Source organism: Zootoca vivipara, chromosome 6 (genome assembly GCF_965207765.1).
Source record: "Zootoca vivipara chromosome 6, rZooViv2.hap1.1, whole genome shotgun sequence".
NCBI lineage: Eukaryota > Metazoa > Chordata > Lepidosauria > Squamata > Lacertidae > Zootoca > Zootoca vivipara.
The window spans coordinates 8,077,476-8,097,575 of record NC_142589.1 but is presented as its reverse complement, the minus strand read 5'-3'; the positions used below and the strand labels follow the sequence as shown (position 1 = coordinate 8,097,575).

Sequence of the window (20,100 nt, the reverse complement as noted above, 5' to 3'; positions counted from 1 at the left end):
GACTGTAGGCAAACCTTTGATGCAAGTGAAGCTGCTGCCTGCAAGGTTGCAAAGAATCTTCAGCTCTTCAGCTTCCTTCCAGCCTGGCCCAGCCTGGTGTGAGATGAATTTGAGGAGCCCACGCTATTAGGAGAATAATTCCAGAAACATCCCTCCTTCTGCTTCCTCGAGTTGCATTAAATATTTACTCTGGCTCCAGGCAGGCAGGACGAGAAAAGAGCTGTCTAAAATCCTCGGTAATGTTTTCAGGAAGTGGTGGCCTTAGCAAAATGGAGCCTGGGTCAGGATCTTCAGAGTCACAAACACAAATTGACTGCTCTTATGGGGTATTCACAGCAATGTCCAGGAAGGAAAGATGGTGGACTACATATTTCTTGTTGACACCCTGTCCATGGAGATAATTATGTGATGGTTAATGATAGCCAAGCCATAAATCTCGGTTATTACATAATCTCTGGGAAAACAGAGATAACCGAGATTACGCTCCGAGGCTCTGAAAGGCTGTTTTCCACTGCTCTGCCCAAAAACCTCGTAATAGTCCCAAGGGACATAAAGTGGCTAAACCCCCCCTTTATTTGTGAGACTATTATAAATTACGACTGAGGTTTTCTGTCTGCCAGTTGAAATATAAATCTAGAATGCAACCTGGCTGCTGGCTTAAGAGAGACAAAAAGCAAAAGGTTGAGAGCAAAACAAAACACATGCTTTAATTTTAAACAGCTAAGAGGTGTTCCAACTGTTAGAAATCTTTGCTGTCTTTTATTTTTAACACTCTGTCCTTCTGGCTAAAGTGCTGGTTGCAAAATGAAACTAACTAGCATAATTATAGCTACAGGTAGGTAGCCGTGTTGGTCTGACATAGTCGAAACAAAAAAATTCCTTCCAGCAGCACCTTAGAGACCAACTAAGTTTGTCATTGGTATGAGCTTTCGTGTGCATGCACACTTCTTCAGATACCAGTTGATGGACTTCCATTTCATGCGGCTCAATGTGGTGCCTTCCATAGTTCTAGTTACAGGTACTGTATATTCCTGTATATAAGCCTACTTTTTAACCCAGGAAAATCTTCTCAAAAGTCGGCGGTCATCTTATGGTAGGTAGCCGTGTTGGTCTGACGTAGTCGAAACAAAATAAAAAAATTCCTTCCAGCAGCACCTTAGAGCCCAACTAGCATAAGTTTGTCATTGGTATGAGCTTTCGTGTGCATGCACACTTCTTCAGATACCAAGATGGTATCTAAAGAAGTGTGCATGCACACGAAAGCTCATACCAATGACAAACTTAGTTGGTCTCCAAGGTGCTGCTGGAAGGAATTTTTAAATTTTGTTTTAGCATAGTTATGCTACTGTGAGAAAATAACGCGGAAAATGTGGTCTGATAAGAAGCCAAGGGACTCAGACTCAAAGCAGAGAGATCTTCAAGAAAGCACGCTGTTAATAAGACCAAGAGCACTCAGTAACGGTAAAAACACTGTTGGATACCCCGTTATCCCATTGTTGGCATCATGCAACAATTATTGGATGAGCAACTAAAAGAGATCAGAACTGAGATGGATAACGTGGTGATTGAAAATGAATCAGAGAAAGATGGGGTTAAAGACCCAGAACCTTTGGAGAATACTATTGATGGAGGACTGTCAGAACAGGAGATTGGAATGGTAAACCTCGAGGCAGTAGATGACAAAATGGAGACCTTCACACAGGGGCCTGGAGGAGTGAAAATGTCATGTGGTGGAGTTATGATGCTAGAGTAGTGGGATGCAACAATGGATGGAGAAATGAAGAAATATTCTGAGGTGGTAGAGCTAGAACTGAGAAAGAAAGGATTCTGTATACAATTTGGAGTTAATTTCGAGGGGAAAGCTACCAAGCTCCTGGCAACACTCCTGGAAGAAGACTAGAGGAAGAGGAAATAGAAGGATTTTATTTTTCTAAATCAGGTGGGAAAACCATGGCAAGCAAGAATCAGGAATGGAAGATATGACACTGGGTGTGAATTAATTAATATACAATAAGTAAATAACTATAGATTACTGTTTTAATGTGATTACAGTGAAGAAACTGTGAATAAAGATGAAGGATTCATTGCTTCTCAACATTTGGGGTAAAGTTGTTATGCTGGTCTGGAGGGAGACTTTTGCTGACATTTATTGATAATAATAATTGGAGAACCCCTTTTAGACTTTTTGTGTGGAAGGAAAAATGAATGAACTTGAAATGTCTGAGTCCTAAGACTGGGAAAATCTCACCGAGCAGATGGAGTGAATACTTTAGGATAGCTCTGTTGGTAGACCATGAGACTCTTAATCTGAGGGTTGTGGGTTCGAGTCAAACGTTGGACAAAAGATTCCTGCATTGCGGAGGGTTGAACTAGATGACCCTTGGGGTCCCTTCCAACTCTACGATTCTATGTTTTTCATTCTTTTATTATTTTTATCTTCTTTTTCTTCTTTTCTTCTTGCTTTGCTCTTGCTTCTGTTGGGTTGTTTTTCCCTTTCTCTTTTTGTTTTCCTTTAGATTAGTTTGGTTTTTAATGTATTGTATTATCAAAAAGCCTCGTTTAAAAAAAAGATGATGATGGGTGCACCTCAACAGGCACATATTTCCACATGTGGTGGGAGTGCCCCAAAAGCCAACTATTCTGGGCAACAACCACACGGGAAATAAGTAAAATAACCAAGCAAACATTAGAAATGACCCCAGAATTGGCCTTACTAAACATTTCCCAAGACAATAATGCCGAAGTACACTACAAAGAACTCATAACCCACTTACTCTCAGCAACCAGAAGCACCATAACCAGACACTGGAAAGAGCTGTCAGGAGTAAGCAGGGACCAATGGTACCAAATTGTTGTTGCTTAGTCGTTTAGTCGTATCCGACTCTTCGTGACCCCATGGACCAGGGGTCCCCAAACTAAGGCCCGGGGGCCGGATGCAGCCCAATCACCTTCCAAATCCGGCCTACGGACGGTCCGGGAATCAGCATGTTTTTACATGAGTAGAATGTGTCCTTTTATTTAAAATGCATCTCTGGGTTATTTGTGGGGCATAGGAATTCGTTCATTCCCCCCCCCCCAAAATATAATCTCGCCCTCCACAAGGTCTGAGGGACAGTGGACCGGCCCCCTGCTGAAAAAGTTTGCTGACCCCTGTCATGGACCATAGCACGCCAGGCACGCCTGTCTTCCACTGCCTTCCGCAGTTTGGTCAAACTCATGTTCGTAGCTTCGAGAACACCGTCCAACCATCTCGTCCTCTGTTGTCCCCTTCTCCTAGTGCCCTCCATCTTTCCCAACATCAGGGTCTTTTCCAAGGATTCTTCTCTTCTCATGAGGTGGCCAAAGTATTGGAGCCTCAGCTTCACGAAACCAAATAGTACCAAATACTATGGGAAACAACCCTACTAGAAAAATTAACCAATAAGCTGAAACTGACACGGGGACAAATAGAAGAAGACGTCACCCTGCTATGGCTCCCCTTTATCACATACACAGCCCAACAAGACAATGACAAAAATCCACCAACAGCATACAAATCAATATGGCTAAACTGATCCAAGACACCCACCCACCCCACTCACACACGAAACAAAGACCATTACAGCCAACCACAAATGAATAACCATACCTTAGGCCAACCCCAACCTCTCCCACCACCAAAGGAACACAACGGAACAACAGAGAACCTGCACAAGCGACGCTGACAACCCCCCCCCCAACATATATTAAGTAAAATAGAAACATTGTCACCTGACCCCCCACCTACTTCTATCCCCCTCTTTCTTCCCAATGTCTCAGCAAATGAAACCGATTTGTGAAAATGTTACGAGACATTGCATATATTTCTGTAAATCAAGAAAATCTTTAATAATAAAAAGATGTTGATCCTGGGGTATTGACATATGAGAAGTTGCCTCCGCCTCTCCGGAGAGGTAGGAAAACCTCCCAGGCCCATTAGCCTCCTCTCTAAGCTGCGCAGAGCAAAGCAGCGCCAGTGGGGGCAGAGATTAAGTGGACATAGGGAGCAGTCAGGCCCTGGCTGAGAGCCTTTCCTTGCACGTCACGATTTCTCACAGCACAGAGTTTGGGGAAAAGCAGCCAGTTACAATCCCGCCCCCATTGGCCCATCTTGGGAGGACGATTGTGAAGGCAAATGCTAAAACACTGCATACTGGGTTAACGTTCATCACAGAAGGGCAGAGTTGGAAGGGACCACAAGGGTCATCTAGTCCAACCCGCTACAATCATCACCTTGAGAATAAGCACCCCATGCTCTACCGAGTTCCCCGATGACCATGAAAGAGATGCCAGCAGGAGGGATGAGGGCACAGGTGAAGCCAGCCCTGGGTTGTAGCCACCGAGTCTGGCTCCCTTGGTAGGAAGGGGCCTTTTTAAGGTTCAGCAGGGAGGCAGCGGTGGGCAAGGATCTTAAAAATGCAACCATTTTTCTACACTCCTGTTTTCTGCCTGAGGGCCTGCTGTTTTCTGCCCACCCAGAGCCTTCCAGCAGGGTTGTGTCAGGAAACCTCTAATATCATCAAAAAAGGGAGAGAAAGAACCAGCCTGTCTGCATCCCAGGAGCACTGAGCTGAGGGGAGGGCAGCCAGCAGCCGCAGTTCTGTGGAGACAGCGCCTGCGCCCCCATTCTACCCCCAAGTAAGCCTGGCAGATAGCGAGCATGGCAAGTCCCAAGACACTTTGGGCCATCTGCTGCCTGCCGTTTGGGAAGCGTTCACTGCAAAGCAGTTGGGCCTTCCAGGCGAACAGCATCTCCAGACCTGCGGAGTCTTTCATTACACAGAATTTGGAGGGCAAGGGGAGATCCATGGGGAAAGAAGCAGGGGGTGCTGCTGTTTTGACCTCGGCAGGAGCCCAAACTTGACTGGGGGGGCGGTGGTTGGGCTGCTGCTACTGAGCCTTTAGCAGAATGAAACACATGCCACACAAGCTCTCAGATAAATGAAAGCCATTTCTTGGCGTGAAAGCAACACCAAACTACAGAGAAGGCTGGGTACACTTTGCCCACTCCCTGTGGGCACGATCCGACTCCACCACAGGGAGAGGCCGATTTCCTTTTGGGACACCACCTGCTCATGGCTAAGGAGAAGGCAGAAGTATTCCTCATTCTTCTTCCTACCAAGTCGAAGCCCAGAGCCCAAATTCAGTGTTAACAGACCCCGGATTAATCTGCGCAAACAATAAGGGTGCTGTGGGCTTCGTGGAGGGTGGCGGGGGGAAGAGTCTCTCAGAAGGCCACCCGGCCTTGAGGAGGCTCTCTTCTCCATCAGCCAGACCTGCTCTCTCCTAAGCATGGCTATAATGTGTTCCTGCCACTGTGGTTGCCATGGCAGCGATGGCTTCAGCCTAGCGGTCCTCCAGGCCCAGGCTTGGCAGAAGCCTTTTTTACTCAAAGCTCTTGAGTGCCACCCAATGGCTCTTTTGGGGGGAAAGTTATGAAAAAAAGATGGGCCACACCAGGGTACTTTCACCAGGGATTTTGCTCTTCCAGAGGCCCAGGAGTCACGGAGGCAGTAATGAGGCCGGCCACCAGCTGGTCCTGCCGCCAGAGGTGCTCTGCCAGCCCGTTCAGGAGGTGGGCCACATCCGAGAGTCCAGCACGGCCGTCCAGGGTCTGTCCGTCGGCCAACCGTGGTGCGTTGACGCTCTTGGCCCGCAAGACAGGCAAGCCCCAAGTATGGCAGAAGGCGGCCACGTCCCGGCCTGTGACGTCGGTGTGGGCGAACTGGTCAAACCTGGAAGGAGCCGGTCAAGGAAGTGTATCGCCAGACACTCAGCTCCCCATCAAGGTCAATGTGGGCCCGGCAAATCTCTCTCCCCACAGACCACAACAAAGGCGCAGCAGCTCCTCTCTCAAGACCCCGGCCTGAAGGATGAGCTCCCTTTGGGGAGGAACATGCATTTTTTTAACAGTGTGGTTAAACTGGCCGCTTTTATTCTGAAGCAAAAACCGCCCAATCCAGAACTTGCTCCTGGTTTAACCCACAGCGCCACAGCGCCACCCGCCACCCGCGTTTACTTGCTTTTATATGGGCTCCTTAAACTGGTATATTTTATTACACAGAGCATCTGGTGACAATGTTTTTCATCTGAAGTTGCTGAGCTGGCTCAACATGATGGTTTTTTTCAAACCTACACCCAGAGCTTTTTTCCCAGGGGAAACTCAGTTCCAGCACCATTCAGGTGGGTGCCATTGCAATTCTAAGAGAACGAGGGAGGTGTTATGGTGAGTTCCAGTACCTCTTTTTCTAGAAAAATAGCACTGCCCAGGTGGCGCTGTGGGTTACACAGAGTCTAGGGCTTGCTGATCAGAAGGTCGGTGGTTCGAATCCCTGCAACGGGGTGAGCTCCCGTTGCTCGGTCCCAGCTCCTGCCCACCTAGCAGTTTGAAAGCACATCAAAGTGCAAGTAGATAAATAAGGAAGGTAAACGGCGTTTCCGTGCGCTGCTCTGGTTCGCCAGAAGCAGCTTTGTCATGCTGGCCACATGACCCGGAAGCTGTCTGCGGACAAACGCCAGCTCCCTCGGCCTATAGAGCGAGATGAGCGCCGCAACCCCAGAGTCGGACATGACTGGACCTGATGGTCAGGGGCCCCTTTACCTTTACCTTACATTTTTACCTGCAAGTCTCCTTTAGTGTGATTTTTATCTTGGAAAGGCAGGATAAAGAACAAACAAGTGGTCGTCTGCAGTGTCTTCCTCCTGTGCAAACTTTTCACTTAAAGAAAGAGATCCTAAGCGTAAAATGCCCCTGAGCATGTGCAGAGTTGCCTTCCCCTTCAAGCACCTTGCAACAAGTCATGAGTTTTAATGACAGAGTGCGCACACACACCAAGGAGCTGGAAGGATACTTGGTGCCAACCACCATTCTGATGGCATTATTGGCTCCATCAGCCACCCGGGAAATTTGGTTTGGCAGGTCATCAAAGGATGCCCGGTCTGTGAATGAAAAGAGGAGCAGGAGACCGTCCACTTTCTCTGTGCAAGCCTGTTGGGGTATGGGGAGAGAAGAAGCAGAAATCAGCCCACCTTTTTCTTCCCTTGTTTCATCATTTATTTAACAAATGATATATCCTGCTTTTCAGAAGCATTTTCCCACAAGGAAACAAGGACAAATTAAGCAAACATACAGTCAGCAATATGTTAAGCAAAATTTTAAAGCAATTAATGAAATAGGCAGTACGTTAAAAGAATGATCAGCAAAACTGTAAAATCACAATACAGTACTGTCAGAGGGCCTGGTATGGCTACTCTAGAGTAACGACTCCAGCATGGTCTTTTAAGGTTTTTATTAAGTGCTGATTATTTACAGTGTTCAGAGCAGTAAAAATGCATCCTTAAGGTGAGGTGTCTGAACTCCCGAATGGCGATTGGCGCGTTTTCTTCCAGCACCACAGCTTTGGCAGACCCAACCTCTTCCCCCTACGTTTGCGTCGCAATTCGGGAGTTGGGGGAATTGGCCTCCCCCCTGTGCGTCCTACTTCCTGTCCCACCTGCGGCCTGGGCTCCACAACCTTGCCTGAGCCTCGGACACCACTTCCTGACTCTCCGCTGGAGGCAGAGCTCTCCTTACTCTCTCCCGCGCTTGGGGATGGGCTGGAACTTAAGATGGGAGGGACTTCCCTGTATCCCTCGTCCCTCACATCCATCCCCCTCCCAGGCTCCTCTCCCCCCCTTCCTAGTGGCTCTCCGCTTGCTGGGGACGAGTGAAACCCCAAGAAGTCTGTGGCATCCGAGCCTGTGGGTGTAAAAATTTCCCCCCAATCCTGCGATCTTTCTCCTTCCCCCTGAGAAGACGGGAATCCCAAGAAGTCAGTGGCGTCAGAGCTGGTGGGAGTAAAAATGTTCTGCCAGTCCTCTCCTGCCTCTGACGTCGTTGACCTCGGTGAAACCCACACCTCTTCTTCCGTGTCCTCAAATTCCGCTTCCCATCTCCATGGAGAGCTGCTGCCTGCTATCCCTTCCTCCTGCCCCTCCCCCTCTCCCTCCCTTTCCATGTGCCAGGGCTTGGGCCTGTGGGGGAACAGGGCGTGGAACTCTTCCACTAAAAATTCCTCAGGTACTTCTGTGGCCGGTATCCACTCATTGTGGGACGGCGGAGTGTCCTCCCATGCTATCAGGTACTCCAGTCCTCTCACCCCTCTCCTTGAGTCTAAAATCTCAGTTGCCTCATTGAGCTGTCGGGCGTCTCCCGTCTCCCCCCCTCCCTCTGGAGGCTGATCGCTGTCCCTGAACCTGGTACTTTCCCTGTACGGCGACAGCAGCGATCTATGAAACACTGGGTGCACTCTCATGTCCTCCGGCAGTGCTAGCCTGAAGGCTACCGGGTTGACCTGTTGCGTGACCGTGAAGGGGCCCAGCCTCCTGGGTGCTAACTTCTTGCATCGCCCCCTGGTGGGAAGACCTTCCGAGGATAACCAAACCTTGTCCCCCACCCTGATGACCTCTCCCGGTCGCCTGTGGCGATCTGCCCCCTTCTTGTACGCTTCCTTGGCCCTCTCCAAGTGTTCTCTGAGCTGCTGGTGCACCGTCTCCAGGTCCTCTGCCCAATCCTCTGCCTGTGGGCCCTCTTCCTCCTCCTCCCCCTCCCTCTCCGGGAAAGATCTGAGGTCGCGCCCGTAGTTGGCCTTAAAGGGCGACACCCCTGTGGAGACGTGCACCGCATTGTTGTAGGCAAATTCTGCCAGTGGCAGGCGATCCACCCAGTCCGTTTGCCTCTGGCTGACGTAACATCTCAGGTACTGCTGCAGAATGGCGTTGACCCGCTCCGCCTGTCCATTGGTTTGCGGGTGCCTAGCCGTCGACAAGCTGACCTCCACCTGCAGGAGGTTCATGAGCCGCCGCCAGAACCTGGAAACAAATTGGCGGCCACGATCCGAAATAACCCTTAAAGGCAATCCATGCAGTCTGAATACGTGGTCAACAAACAGTTTGGCCGTCTCTTCTGCCGAGACCGCCCTGGCACACGGTATAAAATGGCACATTTTGGACATGAGGTCCACCACCACCAACACTGCGGTCTTGCCCCTGGACGACGGCAGGTCTGTGATGAAGTCCATGGACACTACTTCCCACGGCCTGTGCGGTGTGGCTAAGGGCTCCAGCAAACCAGCTGGTGGCGCTCTGACCACCTTTGCTCGCTGGCAGGTGTCACATCCCCTTACATAATCCCGAACATCCTCCCGCACCCCTGTCCACCAGAAGTGTCTCATGACTAGGTGAGTGGTTTTGTCCCTTCCAAAATGACCCGCCGTTGGGTTGTCGTGCATCTGCTTGAGGGCCTTACCTCTCAGCTGTTTGGTTGGCAGGTACAGGGCTCCCTTGTAAAAAAGCAAACCCCTCCTTTCCTCAAAGTCTTTGGCCTGCTCCCCCCCCCTCTCAGTTCTCTGAAGATGCGGGTGGCAAATTCATCAGCTGCTGTCAGTGCTGTGAGTTCTGCCTCGCTCACCACTGTTGCTCCGCAGGACCATGCTGATGGGGGGAAAATATGCCTGGGTGCCGGTGGCAACTCCTCCTCCATGTACTCTGGCTTGCGGGAGAGGGCATCCGCCCTGACATTCTGCTCTCCCGGGATGTAGTGGATGGAGAAGTTGAAGTTCGAGAAGAACTCTGCCCACCGTATCTGCCGCTGGTTGAGCACCCTGGCAGTTCTCCAGAACTCCAGGTTCTTGTGGTCTGTGCACACCTGGATGGGGTGCTTGGCGCCCACCAGGAAGTGTCGCCAGTGCTGGAACGCAGCGTGGATCGCGAGAAGTTCCCTGTCAAACACTGTGTAGTTGCGTTCCGGCTGGGTCAGCTTCCTGGAGAAGAAGGCACAGGGTCTCCACTCTCTGTTGGCGTCCAGTTGCAACAGAATCGCTCCCAGAGCCTTGTCCGAAGCATCTGTCTCCAGGCGTAGGGGCGCATCCTGCACCACGTGGAACAGGTGCTGGTCTGAAGCGAATACCCTCTTGAGGCTGTCGAACGCTGCTTGCGCCTCTGGTGTCCACCGGAACTTCTGCTTGCCTCTCAGGCAGTCGGTGATAGGAGCCGTGACGCGAGAGAAGTTCTTGATGAACTTCCTGTAGAAGTTCGCGAAGCCTAGTAGGCGTTGGGCATCTTTGCGCGTCCTGGGGCTGTGCCAGTCCAGGATGGCCTGCACCTTGTCCTTGTCCATCGCCAGCCCCTTGTCTGACAGCTTGTAGCCTAGGAAGTCCACTTCTTTGGTGTGAAACTTGCACTTCTCCAGCTTCACATACAGGTGGTTGTCCTTCAGGCGCTGCAACACCTCCCTGACATCCTTCACATGCTGCACTGGGTCATTGGAGTAGATAAGGATGTCATCCAGAAAGACCAAGCAGTTCTTGAAGAGGAGGGACCCCAGGACGTGGTGCATGAAGGCCTGGAAGCATGCTGAGCCCCCTTGCAACCCGAAGGGCATCACCAGATATTCAAAAGAGCCCAGAGGCGTGAACATCGTGGTTTTCCATTCATCACCCTCCCGGATCCTAATCAAGTTGTACGCCCCTCTTAGGTCGAGCTTGGTGAAGATCTTGCCCCTGCGTGCCGCTGTCAGGAGATCATCCACTCTGGGCATGGGGAAAGCCATTGGCTCTGTCACCGAATTCAGCCGTCTAAAATCCACCACCAGACGGCGCTGTTGCGTGTCTTTCTTGTCCACCCAGAAGACCGGGCTGCCCCCTGCTGCCTTGCTTTCTCTGATGAACCCCCGCTTGAGGTTCTTGTCGATGAAAGCGCGCAGATCCTCCAGTTCCTGATCTGACATGGCGTACAGCTTGGCTGGGGGTATAGTTGCCCCTGGCACCAGGTTGATCTGGCAGTCAAAAGGCCTGTGTGGGGGTAGGTGGTCGGACTCCGCTTCGCTGAAGACCTCCTGCAGGTCCCAGTACGGCTTGGGTATTGCCTCACCCCCCTTGACGTGCATGGTGGCCACCGTGGCTATCGGAGGCCCCTCCCCTGGTTGGTGCTGCATGCAATGTTCCAGACAAAAGTCCGATCCAAAAGTGATGCATCTCTGGTGCCAACTTATGGAGGGGTCGTGGCGCGTCAGCCAGCTCATGCCCAAGACGATGGGGGGGTCTGAGATGGTTGTGACGTTGAAAGCCAGTGTCTCTGAGTGCCTTCCCACCGTCATTCTCATGGGGGGGGGTTTGATGCGTGATGGCCCCTCCCAGCAGCTCTCTGCCGTCAATGGTGGCCACGTGCAGGGGAAAATCCAGCTGCAGAAGTTGGATCTGGTGCTCTTCCGCAAAGTTTCTCGAGAAGAAGTTGGCTGAGGCACCACTGTCAATTAAGGCGAGGACTGTCAGGGGATAGCCATTTGGGAGCGTGAGCGTGACTTCTAGAACCACTCCTGCTCTGGGAGGGGTGGGCTGGCTGTGCTCCTCTCTGTGCGGGTGGGCGGGCGGGGGCTGTTGTCTGCTGACTGTGCCCGGCCGCTCCCCCTTGTCTCCTGCAGCCAGGCTGTCTCGTTTCCCTGCTGTGGTGCTGCGTCAGCTGGGGAAGGTACAACCGTTCCCGCCTTTCCTTGCCACTCTCTGCGATGAGGGCAGTCTCTGACGCGATGCCTGGGGGAGTTGCAGAGAAAGCAATTCCCGCCTCTTCCCTCCTTGCGTCTTGGCGCCGCCGGGGTTTGAAAAGCCCGCGCGCGCGCTCCTCCGATCTCCATCGGTTCCGGCTCTGGGCTTGGCCTGGGCGGGTGTGGGGGCGGGCCCTGGGGTGGGGTTTGGTGATGTGGTCTGTCCTGGGAGCGTGGGAACCAAGGTTTTGCTGCGCGCGTCGCTTGTTTGTCATTCCATCTGGATTCCTGTCTCACCCCCACCGCTAGCGCCGCTTTGCTTAACTCATCCATAGTTCGCGGTTTGGGACCTCTTGCCAGCTCATCCTTAACGTCTGCGTGCAAACCCATGTAGAAGGCTGATTTCACTGGCTCACTTTGCAGATCCCACCCCAGTTTGTGCACCAGCATGGTGAATCTCGCCCAGTAGTCCCTAACTGTCGATTTTCCTTGTGTTAAGTTATGAAGCTCCTCTTTAGTGGCCTCCATTTCACTGTCACTAGCGTACATTATTTTTAAAGCTTCTAGAAATAATTTTGCGTTCTTCATGCAAGGATTTTTTTGCGCGATGAGCGGTCTTACCCATTCTTGGGCGGCCCCCGTCAAATGCTCTATGATAAAGGAGACTCTGTGCGCGTCATCTGGGAATTCTGCTGCATGCAATTCCAGCGCATAATTTATTTCTGTCTCGAATCCTAGGTACTCCCTAGGGTCGCCGCTAAACTTGGTGACTAGGCTCTGTCCCCTTCTCACTTGGACTAGCTGCGGCTGGGGCACCCCCCCACCTCTAGCGGCTTTCTCCTCTTCCAACTTCTTCTGTAGGTCCAAAACCATCACCCTTAGCTGTTTCTCAGTCTCCTCTTTTGTCCTCACCTGGTCCACCAGCTTGTTCAGCTCCTCCTGCGCCCCTCGCGCTTCCTCCTGAGCGGCATGCAATTGCTGCTGTGCGTGCGCTGTGAGGTTCTGCAGCTCCTGCTTCGCTGCTTCGGCCTCCAGCCTCCAATGCTCAGCCTCTTGAGCGCTCATCGCTGCACTCCAAAGTAGCCAAAAAAAAGATTCGGGAGTTGCTGTCAGAGGGCCTGGTATGGCTACTCTAGAGTAACGACTCCAGCATGGTCTTTTAAGGTTTTTATTAAGTGCTGATTATTTACAGTGTTCAGAGCAGTAAAAATGCATCCTTAAGGTGAGGTGTCTGAACTCCCGAATGGCGATTGGCGCGTTTTCTTCCAGCACCACAGCTTTGGCAGACCCAACCTCTTCCCCCTACGTTTGCGTCGCAATTCGGGAGTTGGGGGAATTGGCCTCCCCCCTGTGCGTCCTACTTCCTGTCCCACCTGCGGCCTGGGCTCCACAACCTTGCCTGAGCCTCGGACACCACTTCCTGACTCTCCGCTGGAGGCAGAGCTCTCCTTACTCTCTCCCGCGCTTGGGGATGGGCTGGAACTTAAGATGGGAGGGACTTCCCTGTATCCCTCGTCCCTCACAAGTACGATAAGAGGTTTTTGGTTTTTTTAAATAAAAGCAACGCAAATGTTAGCTGCCCAATTAAAACCGTTCTGAAATTTTACGTATTCCTTTAAAATACAGTCAAAACAAGTCTCTCATAGCCGTTGACTTCCCATCTACCCTTTCACAGCCTTCTTTTATTCCCTTACAGAGATGCTATATTACTTACAATTTGTAAAAATTGAAAATTTTATTTTAAAAAATATATTAAGGAAACAGACAAATACATACCGTTCTGAAAAAGCAGCAGAGAACAGGGCCTGCTGTACAACATGTAGAGATGTGGGACATGCCTGATCTCTCTTGGAAGGGAATTTCACAGGTAAGGGGCCACAGTTAAAAAAACAACAACCCTCCCTTGTCCCCCGTACCTCATGGCTCTCACAGGTGGGCACACAAACTGGGCAGCAGAAGTGGGCAGGCTGGCACTAGCAAAGGTGCTCCTGACCTGGTCCCAACAAATAAAGGTCAATCACCCGATCTGCATCACAACCCCTAGGCAGGTGTTTCTCTGAACGTCAGGATGCAGCTCGGCTCTGTGAAGAGGCCTGAACCTCCTTCTGCAAGCACACTCACCGGCAGGACATGATCAAACTTCTTAAGGACAGCTTCGCCACAGTCCCAGAAGGAGAACTTGAAGAAGATGGCTTTCCCACTATCTCTGAGCTTGGCTGGCCAATACACAGTTGTGGTCTGGATCCCTGCAACACAACAACTTCAGCTAGAACAGAATCACGGGTGTCTCGGATTTTGACTTAAAAAACAGCAAACCTATAGGCTTCATGATGCCAGAGTTATATTTGTAATCATGAAGTTCAACAGGCAGAAGTTGCTTTGTGGGTCCCAGTGGACAAAGGAGATAAAAGGAGTGCAGGAGTGTGCAACTTTCTGAATTTCACGACATATTTGCTTAGGGGAAAGTGTCTGATGATGAGTTCTGTGAAATCCAGAAGCCTGGTGATGTGGCCCAAATTAACATATCACTTTGCCTAAAATAGCATTTCTCTGACATGTCAGGCTCTGAGGACTTGGCTTCCTCTCCCCGCATTGGCCGTAGATAAGCAGGACAAGGTGAAAAGAGTCCGTTGCCATTTAAGTCTTTAATGATCACAGCAACAGAACAAAGCATCCGTTCTTGGAATAAAAGGTAAAGGACCCCTGACAGTTAAGTCCAGTTGCGAACGACTCTGGGGTTGTGGCACTCATCTCGCTTTACTGGCCGAGGGAGCAGACATTTGTCTGCAGACAGTTTTTCCGGGTCATGCAGCAAGCATGACTAAGCCGCTTCTGGCGAAACCAGAGCAGCGCACGGAAACGCCATTTACCTTCCCGCTATAGTGGTACCTATTTATCTACTTGCACGTTGACGTGCTTTCGAACTGCTAGGTTGGCAGGAGCTGGGACCGAACAACGGGAGCTCACCCTGTCACAGGGATTCGAACTGCTTTCTGATCAGCAAGCCCTGGGCTCAGTGGTTTACACCACAGTGCCACCCATGTCTCAGAATAAAGGTGTTCCCTTTATCTGCTCTATGTGACCTTGGACTGATATGCTGAATACCTTTCACCCCCCCCCCCAGTTCTTCCCAACTTCCATCTTCAGAACTATGCCCCTCTGCAAATCACTGTTCCAAATCTATACTGCTCCACTGCTCCTGGGCAGCTTCAGGATCCTGGTCATGAGCAGGGGGAGGGGGAAGCTCCCAAATTCCTCATCAGAGCAGTACTCCTCAGCCTGGTCTCTGACACATGTTTAAGATGGAGGCAATGAGCTCAGTTTTTGCAAAAGGAGAAAGATTTCCTTGGAGAGGGAGAAAACCGTGACTGCCTCCTTCCCTTGTCAGCATCACCTATTGTCTCATGGTGGACCAACGGCACCTCCAGACCAGCCAGCTTGGCCACCAGGGCAGTCTTGCCCACGCCGCTCTTCCCTGACACGAAGACCTTGTAGCTTGCAATATCGGCACCCACTTGTGGGGGCAGCACTGGCCTTTCAGTCAGCCCTGGAAAAGAACAGCAAGCCCTGTGAGTTGGCCGCTGCAGCCTCAAGCAACCCCAAAAGCACACACTCCCAGCTCACAAAATGTGGAAACATGTCAGAGTGATTGTAGTAAACTGACAGTGCCTGTGAGTACGTGCAGAGCACCTTCTCCTTGCCAGGAAAGTCTGCACTCCTGTCTGCGTCCCAAAAGGCTCTTGTCACCCCCCCTACTCACCAAAGAGCCTGCGCTTGTTCTGGCGCAAGAGAGTGGCGAAGTATTCCTTGCCCTCTTGAGTCTTGTGCCAATCTGTGACGACGACAGATCCTGGGGGGACAATCATACTCACCTTCCTTGATGTTTCTGCAAAGCAAGACAGAGCAAATGGTGACTACGAGAATATAGGGAAGAGACTGCACACGGCACGAAGCCCCAGGAAATGGCAAGCAGAAAAGCAGTGTGTGTGTGCAGTGTGATCCCAGAACATGTCGGGGGGGGGGGGGAATTCAGAAGAAGGGTGTTGAAAACTCAAGCCTAGTGGTTTCCACCCTAACCGCCCACCCACCCCTACATTCTCCAGTAACATAGAGGCTGGTGGAGATGAAAATGTACTCTGCACATGCTCAGAAACATCCCTTCTCCATTATTCCTTCCTGGAGGAAGCCTCAGAAAGGAATCGCCTGCAGCCAAGAAGAATTGGGCTGGCCCTATCATCAGACAGAGAGCGAGGCATCTGCCAGGAGTCTCCTAAGCTGCTGATGCCACCTTGTCCTATTGCCTGATACTCAACATCCAGCTGAGCCGGATCCTGTACAGGGAACTGGGTGGGAATCCTGCCTTTCAAGTGCTTCAGGCAGAAGAATACCTTGAGCTGGCGCTGGCTGAGGAAGCACCCCTACACAGAGTGGAAGTAGGGATGCATAAGGACAGCCTGCAGCTGGATCAGGCCAGTGGCCCACCTGGCCCAGATGGACACAGGTGTCATAGCACTTTGCCTGTCCCTGTGATTCCAGGCATGAGGCGTCTGACAGAGGAGAGAGAGAGACAGAGACCCATTGGTAGCCTTGCCCTCCATGGAAAAAGGGGCAGGGCGAGAGGTATGGGTGTAGCCAGGGGGTCAGCTGCCCCCCCCCCCACAATCAAGTAAATAAATAAAAATACTTAACTAAAAGTAGAAATAATTAAAATATTTAAAACTGAAATGCTCACAAAGAGCAGTTGAAGGAGCTGAACGTAGCAGACCTAGTAAAAGAGGCGAAAATATTTTACCGTACCACAAAAAAGGCTCTGCTCATTTCTCTTGCTCAGTCATGCAGTAGAGCGGTCCTTCAGTACTTGTGGAGAGTAAAGACCTGGTCAAGGATGATAGGGGAGTGTCTCAATGGGCTAAGCTTGCTGAATGTGCACAGAAAAACTGCACTGGAAGAAAAAGGATGAGTTTGAGAAGGAAGTACAGTACTGAAAAGGTTTCCAGCCAATCCAAGAAAACTTGCTTTAGTTTAAGATTTTGCAATTTTGCAAAACTATACTCGTAAACCTCATGGAAGGTACCGGTACTCCCTGGTGTTATTATTCTATTTAACTTCCTAGTTTTCAAACGACTGAAGACTTGGACGGATTTTTCTGAGCACTTGGGATCAAAAATAAAAAAATCCTTCAGTAGCACCTTAAAGACCAACTAAGGTTTTATTTTGGTATGAGCTTTCAGGTGCATACACACTTCCTCAGATTTTGTGCATGCACACGAAAGCTCATACCAAAATAAAAACTTAGTTGGTCTTTAAGGTGCTACTGAAGGAATTTTTTTATTTTTGCTTCAACTCAGACCAACACGGCTACCTACCTGTAACTAGAACTTGGGATCAAAATAAAGTAATTTAGAACTACTCTGATTGAGACATTTCATTCCGAATCTGCGAGACAGAGGATGGTGGCAGGTGGGCTTCCTGCCCCATCTCACCCCACCCCTCAACATCAATCCTGGTTAGGCAGAAAGGAGCCCTCTAATGGGAGGCGGCAGTTCCCAGCCCCGCAGCACAAGCTTCCCAAGACCCAAACCCCGCATGCAAAAAACCACCCGATCCCTGGACCCTGGCTTGGCCCCTTGGTCGCCTTAGCCCTGCCAGGCCCGGGGCAAGGGTACCCAGCTGCCCCGACCTCCGCAGGGCCCCCCGGCGTGTGTATGTGTTTTCCGACCCATCGATCCTCCCCACCCTCGCGAGGCCGCCTGCTCAGCCCACGAAAGAAAACCTCGTCCCTTCGCGAGCTGCCCCTTTAAGAAGGTGCGCCGCTTCCTCCCCGCCGTACCTGGGCAGACATTTCCACCTCGCTTGCGTCTGGCGTCACTCACCACGTAAACGAAGGTTTCAGCCCCGCCCCCGCCCTCCAGCCGTTCACCAAAGAGCTACGAAAGGGGAAGAGAGGCGCATTCTTTCGAGATACGCGTTTGAATGCCAATCTCATTCAAGGGCGAGAAAGTGGTCCGGCCGCAGGAATCAATGAAAGATTTGCGCGTATTTGTGGCTGGGCAAGAAACGAGCCGCTGCTCTTGCTCGCTGAGGGCTTGCTTGTGTAGATAGCGGGTTGCTTTTGTTTTTAAATTGTTTAGCATTTAAGGTGGCACACAGCCATGGGCGTAGCCAGGATTTGGTATCTGAAGTGTGCATGCACACGAAAGCTCATACCTATGACAAACTTAGTTGGTCTCTAAGGTGCTACTGGAAGGAATTTTTTTATTTTTTGTTTCGACCAGGATTTTGTGTGTGTGTTGGGGCGGCAGCCAAAGTTGTTGAGCATCTTTTTAAGGAAATCAAAGTTGTTGACCTTTTCTTGGGAAATCGCGGGTAAAAATACCCTGTAAATAGGGGGGGGGGGTTGGCAATTAACGAAATCTTCGGTCCCCTCCAAAAGGATGCCAAAATTTTGTGCTCGTTTTCCACCACGAACACTTTTATCTTGCTACTGGACAACTTTTGCCCATGTCCCTGCCCACCCCCACCCCGCGACTCTCGGAGCTGCCCCAGCATCGAAAGGGGGCGTCTGCAGAGCACACACACACCGGAGCAAGCAAAGAGCACTTGATTTTTTTTAATTTATTTTTTTTGCAAAAAATCCATCAGGGAGTAGGGGGTGGTTGTAACATGGAACAAAAGGAAAATGAAATCTACACAGACCCCTTTTCTTAAATACGATCCACTTCCATTCTTACACCGGGTGTGGGGGAGAGTCTACAAGGACGAGTGGGGGAGACGGGTGGTGGTTGGAGTGCGTCTTGGGCGCACCGGAGTCATTTTCGAGCAACGGGAGGGGGCAAGAACGTATATTGCCATCTTATACGCAGGTCACGGACGGTGTGGATTTTGCTGGTCCTGGCGGTGGGGGACGTGGAAGCTGGGCGGGGCCTTCCTGCCATTCATAAGTCAGGAAATGTGGGTGGGGGGAGCTGGGAGATCACAGGATCTCTGCCACGGGTGGGACACCCACAAACGAAGCACCCACAGGACCGTTCTCCCCAGGGTGCATTTCAAGGCCGGATAAGAGGTGGGGATCACGACTGCAGCCCCCCACGCGGCACTGCTTCCCTTTTGTAGGGCAGAAGTTGGGGGGGGGCATTGTCACTCCAGTCAGTAGGGAGGAATGGCTGCGTCTCTATTGTACTTCCATCAGGCGAATACAAAATAAAGCAGCTCCCCCCCCCCGCAAAAAAACAAGGACTAAAGGCATTGGAAGGGAGGCAGGGTGAAATGCGCCTAGTAGCTGAAGATGTTGCCCAAAACATAATGCTGGATTTCTTGGCCGCGGGGTGGTGGATGGGTGGGCAAGAAGAGAACACCTCTAAATTTTGTTGGGGGGGGGGCAGTTGTGGCAACTTCGCAACAACTAAGAAAGCTTTGAGCTTCACCTTTGCAATGCAAAGGAAAATTTTGCCAAGTGCTTTGGAGGTGGAGGGCGAGGGGGTTCATGCCCCACTTCTGTCAAGTCAAAAGCATGTTTTAAGGCAGTCGTGTAGCTCAGGAAGGTGGGATTTCAATCAGCTGGTATCATATGGGGTGGGGGTGGTAGATCCTGGACTCCCCACCCCATTCCTGCCTTACCCAGCATGCAGAGCCAGGAAAAGAGAGCTTGGAAATGTATGGAGCTTTCTTTTTATCCTTTCTGGTCCTAGAAGTAGGGAAGATGAAAAGCGCTCGGGACATCCGGCAAGGCAGGGTGGCCAGAAGCAAAAACATAGACCAGCGAGAGCAGCCAGTGGCCTCTAGGGACGGCCCTCCCAACTGCCCACCATCTGGGGTGAAGGCTGGCCTGAATTTTGGCCTGGAGCACTTTTGGAAAACCTCTAGAAGCCACTTCGTATTATTGCTGGCAATGGAAAGATGGGAGTGAACTACATATGTAGTTTTTCATCACATCAGAGGGAGTTTCTGCTCAACATGCAGCCCCCAGAGCTGCCTCCTGCTCCCTCCAGGGCCTGTCCCGCTCTTTCTGCTGTTGAAGCGTCTGCTGTCCCCCACTCCCCCCGCCGATGGCACCTGCCAGGGCTGCCAAAGCCAGGGACCAAGGGGGCAGCCTAGTGCTCCTGCTCAGCTATGAACCCGGGGGGCCTGTGTGTGGATCCTGCCCCTCTTCCTTCACAATCTGGAAGCATGCTTTGGTGGGGAGCAGCAGCCACAAGAGCCTCTCCCCCCACCCTAGCCGCTGGGAGGAGTTAGTGCTTCCTCTAGGAACCAGAAAGGAATCTGATGCCAAAGTAAGTCCATTTCCACTGTAGCGGCTGCAAAAGAAAGGCAGGCAGGGAGGCTGCAACACGAGCCACTGAAACAGTATAGGTCCAAACTTCAGGTTTGCTTGCTTGCTAACTCTCTTGCGCATGCGGGAGCAGCAGGACTCCACGGACAAAGGCCCCTCCCATCACACACAGGGCTAGCAATGGGGGCCCTTCCTGTGGCATCCGCAAAATAAGCTGGTACTGCTTTAAGCCGCTCTGGCCCCACCCCAACCGACAGCTAGCTGCTTTTGCTGTGATGGACCAGCACGCCCTGCC

General features: G+C 51.2%; 1 protein-coding gene across 4 annotated transcripts; it reads right to left on the bottom strand.

Annotated features, from left to right (window-relative positions):
- Positions 1-3,838: 3,838 nt before the first annotated feature.
- CPLANE2 (ciliogenesis and planar polarity effector complex subunit 2) lies at positions 3,839-17,418 on the bottom strand. Of its 4 annotated transcripts, none has more exons than XM_088671485.1 (7): positions 17,273-17,418; positions 16,334-16,473; positions 15,297-15,422; positions 14,931-15,083; positions 13,658-13,782; positions 6,870-7,006; positions 3,839-5,753 (listed from the first exon to the last, which is right to left on the bottom strand). In XM_088671485.1, exons 3-7 carry the CDS (start codon positions 15,400-15,402, stop codon positions 5,486-5,488), a joined length of 789 nt encoding a protein of 262 aa, XP_088527611.1. In that variant the 5' UTR covers positions 15,403-15,422; positions 16,334-16,473; positions 17,273-17,418; the 3' UTR covers positions 3,839-5,485. The 4 variants fall into 4 exon arrangements, with proteins under 4 accessions (XP_088527611.1, XP_034975368.3, XP_088527610.1 ...); XM_035119477.3 differs by having other exon boundaries at positions 16,334-16,478; positions 17,367-17,418; XM_088671484.1 differs by having other exon boundaries at positions 17,367-17,418.
- Between the last annotated feature and the right edge of the window lie 2,682 nt (positions 17,419-20,100).